Source organism: Talpa europaea (genome assembly GCF_964194135.1).
Source record: "Talpa europaea genome assembly, chromosome: 8".
Classification (NCBI taxonomy): Eukaryota; Metazoa; Chordata; class Mammalia; order Eulipotyphla; family Talpidae; genus Talpa; species Talpa europaea.
The window spans coordinates 47,293,975-47,313,575 of NC_140075.1; the positions used below are offsets into that span (position 1 = coordinate 47,293,975).

Consider the following 19,601-nt stretch of genomic DNA (forward strand, 5'->3'; position numbering starts at 1 on the left):
AGAAATCCTGGACCAACTGTATTTTCATCCCTCAACCAAAATCAAAATACCTACATATGTATACATTTTATTTCAGTGAGGGAATGTGATTGACAGCAGAATCCTTTGAACAGAGCCTATGGTCCATTAATTGTTCAAAGATTCAAAGACAGATGTCATAAAGTAATGATTGTAATATATACTAACAATAATCAGGGGGATTAGAAAAAGGGTAAGAAGTTTCTGCCCCTGTAAAGAATAGTCACAATTTTCTTAGGCTCAAATAACCTGAGCAGTTTGTTTTCATCTGTGACTGTATGAGTATTACTACTGCATTAACAACTGTAACTGTTATTAGCTTCATTAATACAAAGGTTTTATTCAAGACACTAAGTACATGACAAACTATTCATTTAGAGTTTACTGAGCAGGACACTAAACAGATTAAATAAAATGACCATAACTATTATTTGTCTAAAAGAGGATATGTAAGGAAATACAAGCTTGTGAAGTAATACAATGTTAATTATCTTCACTGTGCTCACATCACATTCCGTCAAAGACAATTCTACTCTCAACAGCACCCCTTCATTTCCAACTACAGGAGAAATACATTATTTAAGGAACTAAAGAAGCTAGTTAGTACATTTGAAATTATGCTATGCTGTCATTATTTGTAAATGAAAATGTCCCATAAACTTTTCACAATTCCTGAATTCCAGAGTTTCTGAATTCAGAAAGTGGCAAATAATATGGGCTTGGCACAATGGTGGTGGTAAGAACAATTCAAATCTAGTAAAATTTCTATTGACAATAAGTGTGTTGTTATGATTACAGTTGTACATTGTATAATTCCAAGACAGTGTTTTTAAATTTTAAAGTGCACATGAATGAACTGATGATCTGTTAGTACACAGAATCTCAGGTAAAGACCAGGTTTTGCACTTTTAACAAGTTTTTGTTCCAGGAGTCCAAACCTCAAGTAGTAGGATCCCTACAGTGTCTTATCAATGAAAAAATTAAATTATAATTAGAATAATCTTATTGCCAAAAGCATTTTATTATAAAAGCATTTAATTCTTTAGCAACTGGTAACCTACATATGATTTACAGTTGTTTAAGTTTAGAGAAAATAGAAGCTAGAGTTAAAAGGAAACGATGGCCCAAAGAATTAGGACATTTGCTTAAAGACACAATTTACAGCAGAACTGGAAAAAGTATAATTAATAAAGAAGATCACCCCACCCCCCGTCCCCAGAGCAGATGGATAATAGCTAATTTTAGATTTTTAAACTAAAAATATTTCTGAAAGGTAAATAGTTTGGGGGTAATTTTCTTTGATAATACTGACAATATCTGTAAAACTAACTCCTGAATCTAGCTTTAATTTCTATATGTATTCTACTGCCATCTCCAGGAAGTCAGGGGAAAGAATTCTGAGTATTTTATCTTAGTATTCCAGAATTAAAGTGGACTTTTAAGTAGTTTTCATAATATAAAAAATAAACTATCTTTTTCTTTCTTGATTGACAGATCCTAATCTCCTCAAGAAAACTTTTTTTTAAGACTTACTTTTATTTATTTATGCATACAAGAACTGGGGTATAGGCAACAGGTGCAGGGTGGGGTTGAGAGGATTCACTAGAGAGACTGGGGAGGGCAGACGGATCTACTGAAATGCACTGCTGAGGGGAGCAGTGAGAAAGGTAAGAGAGGTCTGCTGTGCCATGTGGGTTAGCTCCCTGGCTGGGAGTTGAACTCAGGCTGCAGTGTCTAGCTGGCCACATCTTGATACCACTGAGACTTTAACCCCTGTGCTACCAGGGAGGCCCAGGAAAGCTTTTCTTCATTCTCTAACTACCAACTTATCATATAAATCTTTTAAACTTTTATATACATTTCTAAACAGGTATTTCATAGCTCATATCCTGTCACCGATCTCATTAGGGTATGTTCTATTCTTTTCTAACAGTCAAGCACCTCACGATCCTTTTTCCTGAAGGGCCTTCGAATGACAACATAAATTTTTAAATAATTAAACCAAAGCTAAATTTTTGAACCAAAGCTCTTGGAAAATTTAGCTGAGATAGACAGTAACAGATAATATCACATCATTTAAAATTACATGGTCTGGATTTCACAACTAAGTGTAGAACTCAGTAAGTTCCAGTTTCATCATATGCCCCAAATTGGCCCTCTTCATATCATTGCATTATATGAGAATGGTTATTGTTTTAAGTTTTCCTCCTATTAAGCAGAGCTTTGATGAATGATAAATGATATAAGAAACTAAAATCTCGGCTCCAATTAACAAAGAATTGAAGAACCAAGAAAAAACAAAGAGAGATGAGGTGTTTCACATTAGAGGTTCAAGAGACTTCCAAGTACTTAAAAGTTTTTATCTAAACAAGTTGGTTGTTAAGTAGGAAAATTCATCAGGATGCATTCTTACCTAATTAGAGTTTAAATAGCACCACTTTAAAATTTCTCAAACTAGTGCCTCAACTTTCTTATTTTTTCAATAATTACTTATTGGATTTCTACATAAGGAAAAACCAGATGAATAGGACATGGTTCCTGGGGCCTCCCTGATGGTGCAGGGATTAAGGAGAGCGCTGTCGTCAGCCACTGCTAGCACGAGTTTGATCCCTGGCCCACCATGAAGCAACTCACATGGTGCAGCAGACCTCCCATGCCTCGCCCACTGCTCCCCGCAGCAGTGTATTTCAGTTAGTCTGCCTGTTCCAGCACCCACTGTGTCTCTGGTGAATCCTCTCACCCCCCGCACCTCTGGCTTACACCCCAGTTCTTGTTTGCATAAATAAAATCTTTAAAAAAAAATAGGACATGATTCCTAGGGGGCATACATTCTGCTTAGAGATTTAAACCATGCGTACTAAACTGTTACATAAAATGATAGATGAAATATGATAAGCATTCACTAAAAATTTTCTTATTTTTCTGGGTTTGACACAATGAGAAATATAAAGTTCTTGTTCAGAAATTCTGTAGGGCTCAGCTGTTTCTGACCTGTTTTCAGAAGATTAGCCCCAAAATAAATCAGACAGCAAGAAATAAAGGAAATCTTGAAAATACAATCCATAGCACTGACACCACTTGTATTTAAGATGCTCATGCAATGGTCATTAAAATGATCACAGTGAGATTTTGCAGCAGGGACCCTTCTTGCTGGAGACTGTGTGAACCAGCAGAAGGCTCACCAAGGAGACAGAGGTAAGCTGGGAGGCTTGCCCATGCTGGGCGCCTTCTAGCCTGCAGTTCCAGCCCAGAGGGGAGCAGCACCCACCGCTGGGGCAGACCGGGCGTGCAGGGGAGCTCGTTCCCACATCGCCATTTTGCAGCAGGGACCCTTCTTGATGGAGACTGTGTGAACCCAGCAGAAGGCTCACTGAGGAGACAGAGGTTAAGCTGGGAGGCTTCCCCACACCGGGCACCTTCTAGCCTGCAGTTCCAGCCCAGAGGGGAGCAGCACCCACCGCTGGGGCAGACCGGGCGTGCAGGGGAGCTCGTTCCAGCATCGCCATTTTGCAGCAGGGACCCTTCTTGCTGGAGACTGTGTGAACCCAGCAGAAGGCTCACCGAGGAGACAGAGGTAAGCTGGGAGGCTTGCCCATGCTGGGCGCCTTCTAGCCTGCAGTTCCAGCCCAGAGGGGAGCAGCACCCACCGCTGGGGCAGACCGGGCGTGCAGGGGAGCGCGTCCCCGGCTCTGGCATTTTGCAGCAGGGACCCTTCTTGCTGGAGACTGTGTGAACCCAGCAGAAGGCTCACCGAGGAGACAGAGCAGGGACCTGTCTTTGCTGGAGACTTGTGAACCCAGCAGAAGTTCCCCAGAGGAGCCAGTGGTGAGCTGGGAAGGTCGCCCAAGATGCCGGCCAGTACCAGCAACACAGTGTCACAAGGAATACGGCAAATTAGAAAACAGGCAGTAGGGAGTAGAAAAACCACATGCAACCCAGCAACTCCTCAGCAAAATAGCACACCACAAAAAGAAAACCATCTACCAGATTGCAACGACAGTAACTTGGAAGAACTTCTGAGCCTTCCAGATAGAGAATTTAAAATTGCTGTGATTAAAAAACTGACAGAAGTCATAAAGGAAAACAATGATAAGGGGAAAATAATTAATGACCAGAAGAATGAAATTGAGTCCCTAAAGAGGGAAGTAAAAGAAATGCAGGAGATCAAAGAATTAATGGAGACGCTAAAGAACTCTGGGAAAAGCAGTGAAAGCAGAATAGATGAAATGGAAGAACGAATAAGTACTCTTGAAGACACAGAAATAAAAAGAACTAAAACAGAAAAGGAAGGAGAAGTACGAAGGAAAAAGACCGAAGAAAGACTTCGGGAACTATCTGACTCCATGAGGAAAGGAAATATAAGAGTTATAGGAATCCCAGAAGGAGAGGAGAGAGATGTAGGAACAGAGAAAATATTCATGGATATAATTGAAGAGAACTTCCCAAACGCTAAGAAGGATCTGAAAATTGATATACAAGAAGCAAGAACACCAAACTTCCATGACGAAAGGAAAAATACAGCAAGACACATAATAGTAAAGCTCCCAAGAATCCAAGACAAAGAAAAAATAATGAAACTAACAAGAGGGAAGAAACAGATAACATTCAAAGGGAAACCAATCAGACTGACATCAGACTTCTCTGAAGAAACACTACGGGCAAGGAGAGAGTGGAGGGACATAGTCAACAGACTCCAAGAAAACAGATGCCAACCAAGAATACTCTATCCCGCAAAGCACTCCTTCCTCTTTGAAGAAAGAATATGGACCTTCCCAGACAAACAGAAACTCCGGAATTTCATTGTGACTAAACCCCCACTCCAAAAAATACTACAAGGAGTCCTAAAGCCAGAACCTCAGAGGGACGAATAACAACAAAAGGCCAAAGAAAGTTATTAAAAGAATAAATAAATAAAATCAAAGGAAAGACAAACACAATGGCAAATACAGATGCTAACATAACAATACTAACTCTAAATGTAAATGGACTAAACTCTCCAATAAAAAGACACAGAGTTGCAGGCTGGATTAAGAAACAAAGCCCAACCTTTTGCTGTCTCCAGGAAACACATTTAGCTGCAAAAGATAAAAATAGACTCAAAGTTAAAGGATGGAAAACAATTCTACAAGCAAATGGACCAAAAAAGAAGGCAGGAACAGCTATACTCATATCAGATAAAACAGATTTCAAACTTAAAAAGATAAAAAGAGACCCCAGTGGTCATTACATTATGATCAAGGGGATAATACTTCAAGAAGAAATAACACTCATTAACATATATTCACCAAACGAAGGAGCACCAAAATATATCAGACAAGTATTGGCATCTCTGAAAACAGACATCAGAGAAAACACATACGTAGTGGGAGACTTCAACACACCACTAGCAACAATGGATAGATCAACAAGACAAAAAATAAGTAAAGACACTAAAGCTCTAAATAAGGATCTAGAGTGCTTAGGCTTAACAGACATATATAGAACACTAAACCCCAAAAAATCTGAGTATACATTTTTCTCAAGCGCACACGGATCATTATCTAGGATCGATCATATACTGGGGCACAAGACAAACATCAACAGATACACCAAGATTGAAATCATACCAACCATCTTTTCTGACCATGAAGGCATCAAACTAGAAATAAACCATAAAGAGAAGGCAAGGTATTCTCCTACCTCGTGGAGATTGAAACCCACACTACTGGAAGTCCACTGGACTAACGAGGAGATAAAAGAAGAAATTAAAAAATTCTTTGAATTGAATGACAAGGAGGACACCAATTTCCTAAATGTATGGGATGCAGCAAAAGCAGTAATAAGAGGAAAATATATAGCAATAGATGCTCACATCAAGAAACAAGAAAGAACTCAAAGAAACAACCTAATCTCGAAACTCAAAGATCTAGAAAAAGAACAACAAAAAAAGCCCCAAAACCAGTAGAAGAAAAGAAATAATAAAAACCAAAGCAGAAATAAATGAAATCGAAACTAAAAAAACAATCCAAAAGATCAATGAAACCAAGAGCTGGTTCTTCGAAAAAATAAATAAAATAGATAAACCCCTTGCCAGGCTCACAAGGGCAAAAAGGGAGAAAGCACAAATAAATAGGATAATAAATGAAAGAGGAGAAATCACAAAGGACACAGCAGAAATCAAAAGAATAATTAATAACTACTATGAACAGTTATATGGAAACAAGTTTAACAATCTAGAGGAGATGGACAAATTCCTACAACTCTACAATCACCCAAAGCTAGATAAAGAAGAAATAGAACACCTAAACAGACCAATTACAATTAGCGAAATTGAAATGGTAATCAAAAACCTCCCCAAAAACAAAAGCCCAGGACCTGATGGATTTACAAATGAATTCTACCAAACATTCAGAGAGGAATTGGTACCTATCCTTCACAAACTCTTCCAAAAAATTGAGAAGGAAGGTATAATACCTAACACGTTCTATGAAGCCAACATTACACTAATACCAAAATCGAACAAGGACCACACAAAAAAAGAAAACTATAGGCCAATCTCCCTAATGAACACTGATGCAAAAATCCTCAATAAAATTTTAGCTATCAGAATCCAACAGTGTATCCATAAGGTAATTCACCACAACCAAGTAGGATTCATTCCAGGGACACAAGGATGGTTTAACATCCGAAAATCAATCAACGTTATCCAACACATCAACAAAAAGAAATATAAAAACCATATGATAATATCAATAGATGCTAAGAAAGCTTTCGACAAAGTGCAACACCCATTCATGATAAAAGCCCTTGAAATTCTTGGGATACAAGGAACGTACCTCAACATCATAAAGGCCATATATGACAAGCCAACAGCCAGTATCATTCTCAATGGTGAAAAGCTGAAAGCAATTCCATTAAGATCTGGAACAAGACAAGGATGTCCACTCTCACCACTGCTTTTCAATATAATACTGGAAGTCCTAGCCAGAGCAATAAGACAAGAGAAAGACATCCAAGGAATCCAAATAGGAAAAGAAGAAGTCAAACTATCACTCTTTGCAGATGATATGATAATATACATAGAGAACCCCAAAAACTCCACAGAAAAGCTAATTCAACTCATCAATCAGTTCAGTAAAGTGGCAGGATACAAAATCAACACGCAAAAGTCAGTAGCCTTCCTATATACAAACAATAAATCTGAAGAAGAAATCAAAAAAACTATCCCTTTTATTATTGAAACAAAAAAAATCAAATATTTGGGAATAAATCTAACAAAAGAGGTAAAGGACCTATACAAAGAAAACTATAAAACACTGTTAAAAGAAATAGAAGAAGACACAAAGAAATGGAAAGACATCCCCTGCTCATGGATTGGGAGAATAAACATTATTAAAATGGCCATCCTACCAAAGGCAATATACAGATTCAATGACTATTCCAATCAAAATTTCAATGTCATTCTTCAAAGAAATAGAACAATTATTGATGAAATTCATATGGAATCACAAAAAACCCCGAATAGCCAAAGCTCTCCTGAAAAAAAAAAGAAGGGAATGGAGGCATCACACTCCCAGACTTCAAACTCTACTACAAAGCCATAATCATCAAAACTGCATGGTATTGGAACAAGAACAGACATACAGACCAATGGAATCGAATAGAAAATCCAGAAATAAACCCACAGATTTATGGTCAACTAATCTTTGACAAAGGAGCAAAGACTATGCATTGGAGCAAAGAAAGTTTGTTCAATAAATGGTGCTGGGAAAACTGGGTCGCTACATGCAAAAGAATGAAGCTTGACCACTACCTCACACCATATACAAAAACCAACTCAAAATGGATTAAAGAACTAGACATAAGACCTGAAACCATAAAACACATAGAAGGAAATATAGGCGAAACACTACGTGATTTGCATATCAAAGACATCTTTACAGACACATCACCCAAAGCAGTGATAGTGAAGGCAAAGATCAACAGCTGGGACTACATCAAATTAAAGAGCTTCTGCACAGCAAAAGAGACAATAACAAAAACAAAGAGAAACCCCACCAACTGGGAGAAAATTTTTGCACACAACACTAATGATAAAGGACTGATCACAAAAATCTGCAAAGAGCTGATGAGACTCAACAACAACAAAGAAAATAATCCAGTCAAAAAATGGACAGAGGAACTAAAAAGAAACTTCTCTGAAGAGGAAATGCGAATGGCCAACAGGCATATGAAAAAATGTTCAACATCACTTGTAATCAGGGAAATGCAAATCAAAACTACCATGAGATACCATCTTACACCAGTGAGAATGGCACATATTAAAAAAAATAGCAACAACAAATGTTGGCGAGGTTGTGGAGAAAAAGGAACTCTTCTGCACTGTTGGTGGGAGTGCAAACTGGTCCAACCACTATGGAGAGCTGTGTGGAGATTTCTGGACCTACTAAACATAGAGCTTCCACAGGATCCAGCAATTCCACTCCTAGGTATTTACCCAAAGAACACAGAAACATCAATTCCAAAGAACACCTGCACCCCTATGTTTATAGCAGCACTGTTTACAATAGCTAAGCTTTGGAAACAGCCCAAATGCCCAAAAATAGATGACTGGATCAAGAAGATGTGGTACATATATACCATGGAATATTACTCAGCATTCAAAAAAGATAACCACATGCAATTTGCAGCAACATGGATGGTGCTGGAAGGGATCATGCTCAGTGAAATAAGCCAAAAAGAAAAAGAAAAATACCGGATGGTCTCACTCATAGCAGGGATCTAGAAAACTTAAATAAGGGACCAGGAAAATGAATAACTATAAGAAAGTGAAAATCAAAATCAACAAAAACTATGAACCAGAGACACTTTTTGGGGGGTGGGGGGCGGGAAGGGAGGGATTGGGGTCAGAATGGGGGGATTGCAATTGTATGGGTAATATAAAAATAAAATTTATTAATTAAAAAAATAAAGAAAAATAAAGAGACGGGGAAAAAGAAAAAAAAAAAACACCCTAGAACAATAAAAAAAAAAAAAAAAAAAATGATCACAGTGAAATACAGATGATTAGAAAAAATTACCAAATAGAGTAAAACCTTTTAATACAGAGTATTTATCTGGGAGGAGACTAATATGAAACCTACAATATCATAATTTTTGACTTTCTCTTATAAAGCATATACTCATATACATTTAATTTCAAGTTATTTATTTGGGTTTTAATTTAAAATTTGAACCAATAATGAAAACCAAATTACGAGAAACAGGGATTAAATAATTTAATTCATACTTTTCCTATGTAACAAGGGATAAAAACATAATCAAGGGGGTCTCCTTGGTGGCACAAGGGGTTAAGTCTCAGCACTATTAAGCTATCCACAGCCACTAGAGCACAAGTTCAATCCCTGGCCTGGAAGCTAGTCCACATGCCACAGCAGACTTCTCCTGTCTGGCCCCCCGCTGCTCCCCTCAGCAGTGTATTCAGTCAGTTTACCTGCTCTGCTCCCCACTGTCTTTGGTGAATCCTCCCACCCTCTGTACCTCTGGTCTGTACCCCAGTTTTTCTACATACATAAAATCTTTAAAAAAAAAAAAACATAATCAAGGCAAATATTTGCCAAGTCTACTGGAGTCTGGTGGACAGAATATACACAAGTATATACATCCTAGATCCTGATGGGTTAACTTTAGAATTTTCCATGATAGTTTCTCAACACTATTATTAGCAGTTTGGAAAGGCTGGCACTTTTTACCACCAGTTATTCCTAAATATAAGAAAGTACAAGTCAGGGACTTGATCTACAAAGATTAACACTGGAAAACAATTATCCTTGATTTGCCTGATCAACCAGTCCAAAACACACTGACAGCCTAAGGTGGTGATTTTGTATTCTTATTGAGCTAGATGTTAGATACAAGACAAAGAGACAAAGACAGTCAAAACTTTAAAAAAAAACAAAAAACAGAAATGTACAGCAATAAATGTATGCAATAGAAAAATTTTGCTGAAAAAAATTTTTGAAGGAGACATTCACTATTTCTTACAAATTTTACCAAAATCCAGTAGTAATACACAATCCACACTAATCTGAAAGAGAACTTCAAATATCAAATATGAAAAACTATTTAAAAAAACCAATTACTCAAATTGTAGCAAAAACTTTAACTGAAGAAAATAGTTGTATCAAATGCCAAAATAAATGACAGGGTAAAGAAGGAAGCAATTTGGTCTTCTAGCAATTCTGGGAAGACTTAACAAATATGTGTGAAAATACACCTTTCAAAATTAGGACTTCTAAATTGAGTCAAGAAGATCCCAAAGTAAGAGAAAAAAAGTTCTTATGTCATAATGGAGATCTAAACTGAAGAGTAAGGAAGAATGTACGTGCCAATCAAATCAAGACCAAATCCATGATGGTATTGTTTTCAACGAAGTTTACATATTCTATATAAGAATGTTATTGGCATTTACGACTAACAAAACATTTTCTCTTACTAGAAATGTTTTCAGTATTTTACAGGAAACACTATCATGATAATCAATAAAACTTCATTAAAAGTGCATGTTAAATATTTGCTGTCTAATTATGCTACCACATCCTAACTCCCCACGTAAGAACTTACTCTTCTGATTTTCTTCCGTTTTTTAGAGCGCGGTCTGGTCTCTATCCTTTCGACACTGCATCGCACAAGTAACAACAGGTCTTGCAGGCTAAATAACTTGTAAACAAAATTTCCTTCCTGAGGAGCTACGTATTCTGAAGTATCTTCAACATAGTCCTGAAGTTCATATGGCAATCCTTTAAAAATAAATATATTTCTCATTTTTATTTAACAACACATTTGCCCTTTACCCATCTATCACAAATTAAGATTAAACAATTTAATGATCTATTTTTAGTACCCTTTTTTTTTTAATAGAGGCATGTTTTATTTATTTGTTTGTTTGTTTGTTTTGTTTATACAAGCACTGGGTACAGTCAGAAGCGCGGGAGGGTGAGAGAATTCACCAGAGCCAGAGTGGGGAGCAGAGCAGGCAGAAGGACCGAGGTACACTGCTGAGGGGAGCAGCGGGCGGCAGGAGAGGTCTGCGCGCCATGTGGGACCCTCCTCTGGTGGCCGGGGAGCAGGCCGTGGGCAGCTTCGCAACCCAGCGCTCAACCGCTGCGCCACCAGGGAGGCCCCTGATGATCTATTTTTAAACTTCTACCAACTGTACCATTCTATTTCCTCTCGGCTGACCATCGCTCTATTACCATTTTGCTTTTAATGCTTCTGCACCAATAGCTAAAAATCAAAGCTTTAAGGTTTGCTTACACCTTCAGTAACTCTAGATAAAGCATGAATTAGTGAGACAGCTTCTGAAAAAGCTTTAAAAAGTAATTCAAGAGGAAACCTCTACTCCTATGTTCATTACAGCACTATTTACAATAGCTATGACATGGAAACAACCTAAATTATCAAAAACAGATGACTGGATCAAGATGTGGTATATACACACAATGGAATACTACTCAGCAATCAAAAAAGATAAACTTATGGATGGAGCTGTAAAGGATTATGTTCAGTGAAGTAAGTGAGAAGGAAAAAGAAAAATATCAGATGATATCACTTACAGGAGGAATATAGGGAAACCAAACATAGGGTCAAAAAACAAAAAGACAAAACTTGTGGGCAACTATAGATATGAGGCTTAAAGGAGGGGAGGCGGAGGAAAAGGAATCAAAACAGGAGTAGGAAGAACACAAGGGACTATGGTGATGGATCATAGGTGCTGTGGTGGTGGAATATTTACGAGGACTACACCTGAGGGGAAAAATCAAATATTGTAAAAATATGAACAGTGTAAAAAACTTTAAAATTAATAAAAGGGAAAAAAAGTAATGTTATTCCTTATTGAGGCTGTACTGAGGTGCAGCTTTATAACTATTTCACAAAATGAAAAAGAACTAAACTGTAGCTTAACACAAAGAATACATACATTTTAGACTAACGTTGATACATTTCTCCATCAGTTTGGTGAAACACATTAATTATAATTTAGTAACCACTATACACAGTAAATACTGGTTACAAAATCCATATACCTCTAGGTACACAGAGAAGATCCTGAAGTTGAAATATTGATCAGTAGATAGAAAAACGAATATCATTAAGATGATAAAATAGGTTAAAATAAAGAAGAAGTGAGAGAAGAAAAACCTGAGGGCAAAGAGTAGGCAAAACGGTAAATATAAAAATTCCCTATAAAAAGGTACTTACTTCCTTTTGGCCTATGAAATGCAGAAGGCCATATAGATCTTGGCCAACTAGAGGTATCTGAAGCAGCAGAGGGTTGCTCAGAAACAGGAGGTTCTTTAGAATTTTCTAAATTCATTAAGGGCAATTCAGGCACTTTTCTGGAAATGGGCTTTAAGAGTTCATCCTGCATTTTTAAAATTTCTCCAACTGGATCAAATTTTTTATATACTCGTTTGATTGGTTTTTTTAAAACACACGACTCTTCAGAACTACTAGTATTATTCTGGTTTCCTACAGAAGCCTGTCCTGAGGAAGAAATTGGGTTAGCTGGCTCAGAACTTATATTGGAATCCACGTCGGCTGTCTTTCCATTACTACTACTTTGACACTCAGTATCAATGATTAAACAGTCTTCATCTGTATCACTATTACACATTACATCTTCAGTTTTATCTGCTTCTGATCCAACAGTCTTATCCTTTGAATTGCCTGTGTTCTCTAGAACCATATCAGTAGTCATATTTTCATTACAGGTTTCGATTTCCATAGGACTTTCTAGCTCTAAGTTCTCAGATGCTTTCAAGTCACTATTCTGCTTCAAAGATTTGTCAGAATCTGATACCTTTTCATTACTTGGAACACATCCCTGATCATCTTTATTTCTGTACTCTTCTGGGCTGCCATCCATACCAGTCACCAACTGTTTCTCCTTTTGCAACTGTTCCATTAGAATGTGAGATAAACTTCTAGAATGAGCAGAAATGTCCGGTGCAATTGGTGCCATGGGTGTTGCTGCACTGGGTGCTGTGGGAGTATTTGTTGTGTTGGGCACTGTAGACGTGCTTGTTGAAGTTGGTGACTTTGAAGGTTTGGTAGTGGTTACTCCAAAAGTTTCAAGTTCTGTGACATCATCATCAAAATCCAGATCCAAATTTTCAAGGGGTTCAATTTTTCGGTTTTCATTAACTTCATAAGACATCTTAAGAAAATACATCGGCAAACAATTAACAAAAATTCCAGACCACCCTTAATCTATCTCTTAATGTCCCTACCCATCACATATACAGCTTATGCTCTTTGAATGCAAAAAGAAAAGTCTAATGGCTCTGAAAGGTTCTTACTGAATATGGTAACACACTACTGGCAACTAATCTAATGTTAACTTCTCATTATAATATTGCTGAGACACAGACAAATTCCCAAATTGTACTAGTACAGGAAAAGGAAATATTTGCAATTACTACAACCCGAGAGCAATTTCCATTAATGAAAAAATAGTCAGGACCACAAAGAAGAAATGAAACAATGGGCCATCAAGAAATAGAGAAAGAGTAGCAGTATCAGTGTGAGACAAAGCAGATTTCATGTAAAAAGCATTAGGTAGAAAAAGAAATCTTTGTTGAAAAATGAAATTGAGAAGAACAAAATGGTCTGGCCTTGAATTGTGACATGCAAACAACATTGTCAAAATACACAGTTGAAACCAAGGAAAATTTGACAAATGACCAACTGTATTTAGTCAAGAATACACAGTCTCTAAGTAAAAATAAATATCAACATAGAAAGTATATTACATAATCGAAACAAAAATATGTGGATGATCAAAAACATGAATACATTATAAAGATACCTTTTCCCTCCCAAGAATCCAAGGGGCATTTCCAAAGACAGACTATAAAGTTAATATACAAAAGAACAAAAATAAAAAACCATCAATATATCACAAAGCAGAATATGCTAGGATCTTGCTTTCTGTTTAGAAGGAAATAGTCAGAAATCATTAAGAAAAATTTAAACCAACAATGAACTAAGCATGTGGAATTAAAAACTACCCTAAATTAATGGATAAAAGAAGTTAAGATAATTACAAATACTTTAAAAGCAACATAACCTGAAACATTACACATTAAAAATCAGAAGAATTATTCACAGTATTTGAACAATAAGAGCTATGAAAAAACCAAAATAATCATAATAAAATAAACTTAAAGTCAAAAGTTAATGAATTAAAGGTAATGCTTTTATTCCCAACAGAAAAAAACTCAGATACAAATACCTAAATTATTTTGAGACATCACCAATCAATAGATACTTTAATATATTGGGGTATAAGAATTCTTCAATAAAACAATCACATCACTAATTACTTCAATAAAAACAATTACTTAGTGTCATAAAATATCTAATCAATGTTAAAACTTTCAGCCTTATGTCTTTTTACAATTGTTTACTGGTATCAGGGTCCAATCAAGATTCTATATTTGGTTAAGTTTCTCAATTTCTTTAATTTGACAAATGTATCCCCCCTACATTCTATTAACTCTCATAGTCACTAGATATTCATAGAAGAAATCAGAGTAGTTATCCTTTAAATTATTCCATTCTGGATTTTAAAATCTGTGTCCCTATGATGTTTCTTAACACATCCTTCTATTTCTTGAATTTACTATTAAGATGATTTAGCAGTTTCATCAGATTCAGGTACATTTCTGTTTTTTCAACCTGAATGTTGTATGTGGTACTGTGTAATTCCACTTCAATCAAGAGGCTAATGATGTCTGATATCGCTCTCCTTGTGATATTACAATTCATACACTGATTTGTGTGTCATCATTAACCAACCCATTATAAAATTCCTCATCGATCTTCTAATGATTTTAGTGCCTGATAATCAAATGATGATTATTGCTTAGATTCATTATTACATTAGGAGCTGCAAAATGGTGATGGTCATATCCTACTGTTACCCTGAAATACAATTTTTACTGGAAAGTCAAGACAAATACTAGATTTTTTAATCAGTTTTCAAAATTTAGGCTTTACGTGCCAGCATCCCCCAAACAACTAGTTATATATACCTTTTTCAAGTATCATTATGAATGATACTTTTCACATATTTCATGTTTTAATTCATTGCAGTCATTTTTTGTCATGGTCAAACGGACACATCTCCAACCAATGGGAATTCCTTCAAGTTGGTTTAGACATCTTTTTGATACAATTTCATTATTATTTTAGAGTTTTTATTTAATGTCTTTGGCATTTCTTTTACGCTGAATTTCTTGGTTGTTAACATAACTACTTATTTGTTTTATTATACAATTTAATGTGCTCACAATAACTATCATTACTAACAATCTGGTCACTAGATGCAGTTGAAAATTTTTTGGCAGTACTTTTCTTTCTTTTTTTTATTTTTTTTTTTTTAATAGAGGCATGTTTATTTATTTATTTATTTGTTTTGTTTATACATGCACTGGGTACAATCAGAAGTGCGGGAGGGTGAGAGAATTCACCAGAGCCAGAGCGGGGAGCAGAGCAGGCAGAAGGACCGAAGTACACTGCTGAGGGGAGCAGCGGGCGGCAGGAGAGGTCTGCGCGCCATGTGGGACCCTCCTCGGGTGGCCGGGGAGCAGCCGGGGATCGAACCGGCGCCGCAGAGGCCGCGCGCAGTTTCGCAACCCAGCACTCAACCGCTGCGCCACCGGGGAGGCCCTCTTTCTTTTTTTAAAAAGATTTATTTATCTATTTATACAAGCACTGGTACACTCAGAAGCGCGGAGGGTGAGAGAATTCACCAGAGACAGCAGGGAACAGAACAGGCGGACGGACGAAGTACACTGCTGAGAGGAGCAGCGGGCGGCAGGAGAGGTCTGCGCGCCATGTGGGACCCTCGCCAGGCGGCCGGGGATCAAACTGGCGCTGCAGAGGCTGAGGGCAGCTTCGCAACCCAGAGCTCAACCGCTGCGCCACAGGGGAGGCCCTCCTTTAATTAAGTCTTTGTTCTGCTCAACAGGGACAATACCAAAAATGATTTTTCCTAAGTGGAGGACTTCTAGAGTTCTTAAGCCTTGGGCATCTCAGAACTCTTAACTTCCTGAGTTCCCATACATGCACCTATAAATTAGAGCCTATCTATATCATGTTCACTTGTGTTATTCCTCATTCTTTCTTCCATTTTCACTGTCCTCTTCATTTGAGATTATTTCCCTTTTGTCTGAAGAACATTCATGAAAAGGGGTTTGCTGTTAGCAAACTCAACTTTTACCTTAAAAGATCATTAATTTTTATCATTAACGTCTCAAATATTATTAACTTTTCATTGTTTAAGGACATCTTCACTGGTTAGAAAATTTTACTAAGTAGGTTATTTTCTCTTAATACAGTGTTTCAGTGTTTTCTGGCTTTCATTGTCATTGAGAAGTTACTTGTCAGTCTAACTCTCAGTTCTATATAGGCAATGTGCCTTTATTTTGTTTATCTGGGGGTCTTTAAGATTATTATTTATGTATTTATTTGGTTTTCAAGTATTGGTTTGGTCGTATCACCTCTTTCATACCACTATTCTGTATGCAGCTATACCATTCTCAACTTTACATTTATCTTTACATTTCTTGCGTTAGTCTCCATACTTTATTTTTGTTGTCTGTGTTTCATTATAGTATTTTCAAACCATCTTCCATTTTATTCTATTTTCAGCATTATCTAATGTGCTAATAAATATATTTCCAGGATCTTAAGGTGCACTTACAATATACTTTTGAGTTTTAAATTTCCTAGCTTCTTTTTTAAAAACTGCAGCTTTTTTTAAAGTTCTAGTTCCTCATTAAAATTTTCAGGCATGAAATGGCCAACAGGCATATGAAAAAATGTTCATCATCACTTGATATCAGGAAAATGCATATCAAAAATCACAGTGAGATACCACCTCATACCAGTGAGAATGGCTTACATCAAAAAAACCTAAAAACAAGTACTGGCAAGGATGTGGACAAAAAGGAATGCTCTTACAGTGCTGGTGGGAATGTAAACTAGTCTAGCTACTATGGAAAGCTGTATAGGGATTCTCAAAATGCTAAAATGGATCTGGCATACAACCCACCTATCCAGTCTCCTTCAGTTCTACAAATCTTCAAGAAACTTATGCCCATTTATATTATACTTAGGGAGTAAAATTCATAAAGGTTTCTTACTATTAAGCATTCAATATACTTCATTTGTGAAGTAAACATTAAGCAGAAAAAAATTTTTCAAGCATAGCATTAATTTCTTCACTGAGTGTCATATAGCTAAAAAGAATTGGCTTATATTCTATGACTGGCAATTCTAAGACTTAATTCTATGTGTTATAGTTTTGGTCACCATTTCTGATGGTTCTTGCTCACAGTATCCAGTTTCCTATATATGTGTCAAGTTATCTTTCAGTGCTTTCTGGATGCCGTATTTTAAAAGTCAGAGAAATAATTTAAGGATCAAAATGTCATTATGTTCCTCCAAGAATTATTTTTATTTGCCTTTGCTAGATATCTAGAGAAACCAGAAATCTGAAAGAGTATGATTTCAAGTTCAAGATCTGAAAATTCAGGCTATAATCTCTAAGAAAGCTGATTTATCTCTAGTGAGCCTTCCTCCTACAGTGCAGCCCTGAGGCACTGAAATCCTTGGTGGACAACTGACTTTGTCCCAATAGTCCTGCAATGCTGCCAAAACACAGAGTTCATTTCCTGTTGCCTTCTCATAACTGGTAAACCCATCAAGGGCAAAATGTGACAGCCTTACCTCCATGAATTCTGATCTTCTCTAATATCTCAAACCTATACTTTCTCACTATGTTGGCTAGCCATTTGAGGATTCTCAAGAATAAATTTATATACTTTTCCAACTTCTGTAGTTGTTTTCAGTAATGAGGGAAGTACAATTATCTGTTCTGTCGTGACAAGAAGAAATTATTCTGTCTTTAAGTTCATGTTTCTTCATGACACTATTTCTAAACATTAACCTACTACCGATTTAAATTTTAGGCAGATGGAAAAGTGAAAAAAGAGAAAACTTAAGAGAAATTGGAAGTGCTTTACAACATATACATCACAAGATATGCTAAAAGGCCAATGACAGAGAAAAACATAGAAATAGATATGAAAGACAAAAGCCCAGTATCTTTATGAGCTTTTAAATATACATTAGAAAAACATTTTTCTATTTATTTAAAAACTTTCTCTCTCACTTTTTTCGAGTCTGTTCATATTTCCTATTATTAGGGGAAAAGCTTTCTTGATCATGAATGTGAAATAGACCCATCCCCATTTCCCCCCCACCTTAACCTATACAGCATATGCTTTCTTGCTATTATTTTACTAATTATCTGCACACACTGCCATTAAAGTAAGCTCCAGGAGAAAAGTGATTTTATTTTTGTTTACTGCTTTATTCTCAATGCACAGAACAGTATTTGTTCAATAAATATTTGTAGAAAGAATGAAGTTTTTTATAAATAATGTCTTAATTATCATGAAAAATACTTTTAAATAAAAGTTAACAAAATAGAACTTAATATTTATGGAATGCCAAGCATTGTTCTAAATGTTTCACATATATAAATTCATTTATACCTGAACAATCCTCAAAGCTAGTTAATATCATAATACACATTTATAGATGGATGAAATTATGTAACCTACCTTATGTAATAGCTACTGAGTATATTGAAAAGTATTAAAAAGTCTGGTCTAATATTGTTTGCACTGAACAAACTCATCTGTTCCTTTTCATACTTAAAAACTCCTTGAATATGAATGAGACCAATTAAAAGTACTACCACAATTACTACCACCACTGGTTTTAGTATGTACAATCTATACTCAGTATTTCACATCAATATCAATATAATATATGTAATATCAAATTTAATCCTTAAACTTGAGTTAGGTATTATCGCATTTTATTAAATAAAAAGATAAAACTGAGGTCAAGAAAGGTTAAATTAGTTGCCTAAATTCGTGCTCAACCTAGGGTTCATTGTTAAGTTTAAATCTAAAGGTTATTTTTAATTACTAGATTTAGTGATTTGCAATAAAACTTTGTGTTTCTAAAGCACAAACAGGTATTTCCCCTTAAGAAAAACAAGAAAACACTACATACATCCATTTCAGTTATGTACTCTTCAGGTTTATCCATAAACACCGCAGAGACTGGAACTGATGTGCTTTTGGACATCATGAATTTTAATGGAATTTCATGGAAGATTTGATTTCTCTCTCTCATTGTCATTTTCTTTTGGGGAAGTGGTGAATTAATATAAATTACTTTAACTGGTTTTGAACCTTAAGACAGAAAAGAAGAAAGGATGTGGTTAATTTCCAGTAGTTACATATTAAAATAAAAAGGGATGTATAACAAGAGGATCACTAAATAAAATTAAGATAGAGCAATAGCACATGTTCCCATATATTTGCCATCCTTAACTAGAAGATCTTTAAAATTCTGTAAAGATGTAAGGACATGAGAATCTCACTAGCAAGAAAATTCTCTTTCTAAAAATTATTTTTATTTAAGTAACATTGCATATAACACTATATAAATTTCAG

The 19,601-nt window shown here is 36.0% G+C and overlaps 1 protein-coding gene across 3 annotated transcripts in view; it reads right to left on the reverse strand.

Annotated features, from left to right (window-relative positions):
- ICE2 (interactor of little elongation complex ELL subunit 2) overlaps nucleotides 1-19,601 on the reverse strand; it is a gene marked incomplete at both ends in the record, with an annotated part of 61,587 nt that overhangs the window by 23,920 nt on the left and 18,066 nt on the right. For 2 of the 3 annotated variants that reach the window (XM_084240616.1, XM_084240617.1), the window contains 3 exons: nucleotides 10,621-10,796; nucleotides 12,259-13,216; nucleotides 19,156-19,337. In XM_084240616.1, the coding sequence (XP_084096742.1) occupies nucleotides 10,621-10,796; nucleotides 12,259-13,216; nucleotides 19,156-19,337 (1,316 nt within the window). Of the gene's footprint in view, nucleotides 1-10,620; nucleotides 10,797-12,258; nucleotides 13,217-13,867; nucleotides 13,910-19,155; nucleotides 19,338-19,601 lie in introns of all 3 variants that reach the window. The other variant, XM_084240615.1, reaches the window with a different exon arrangement.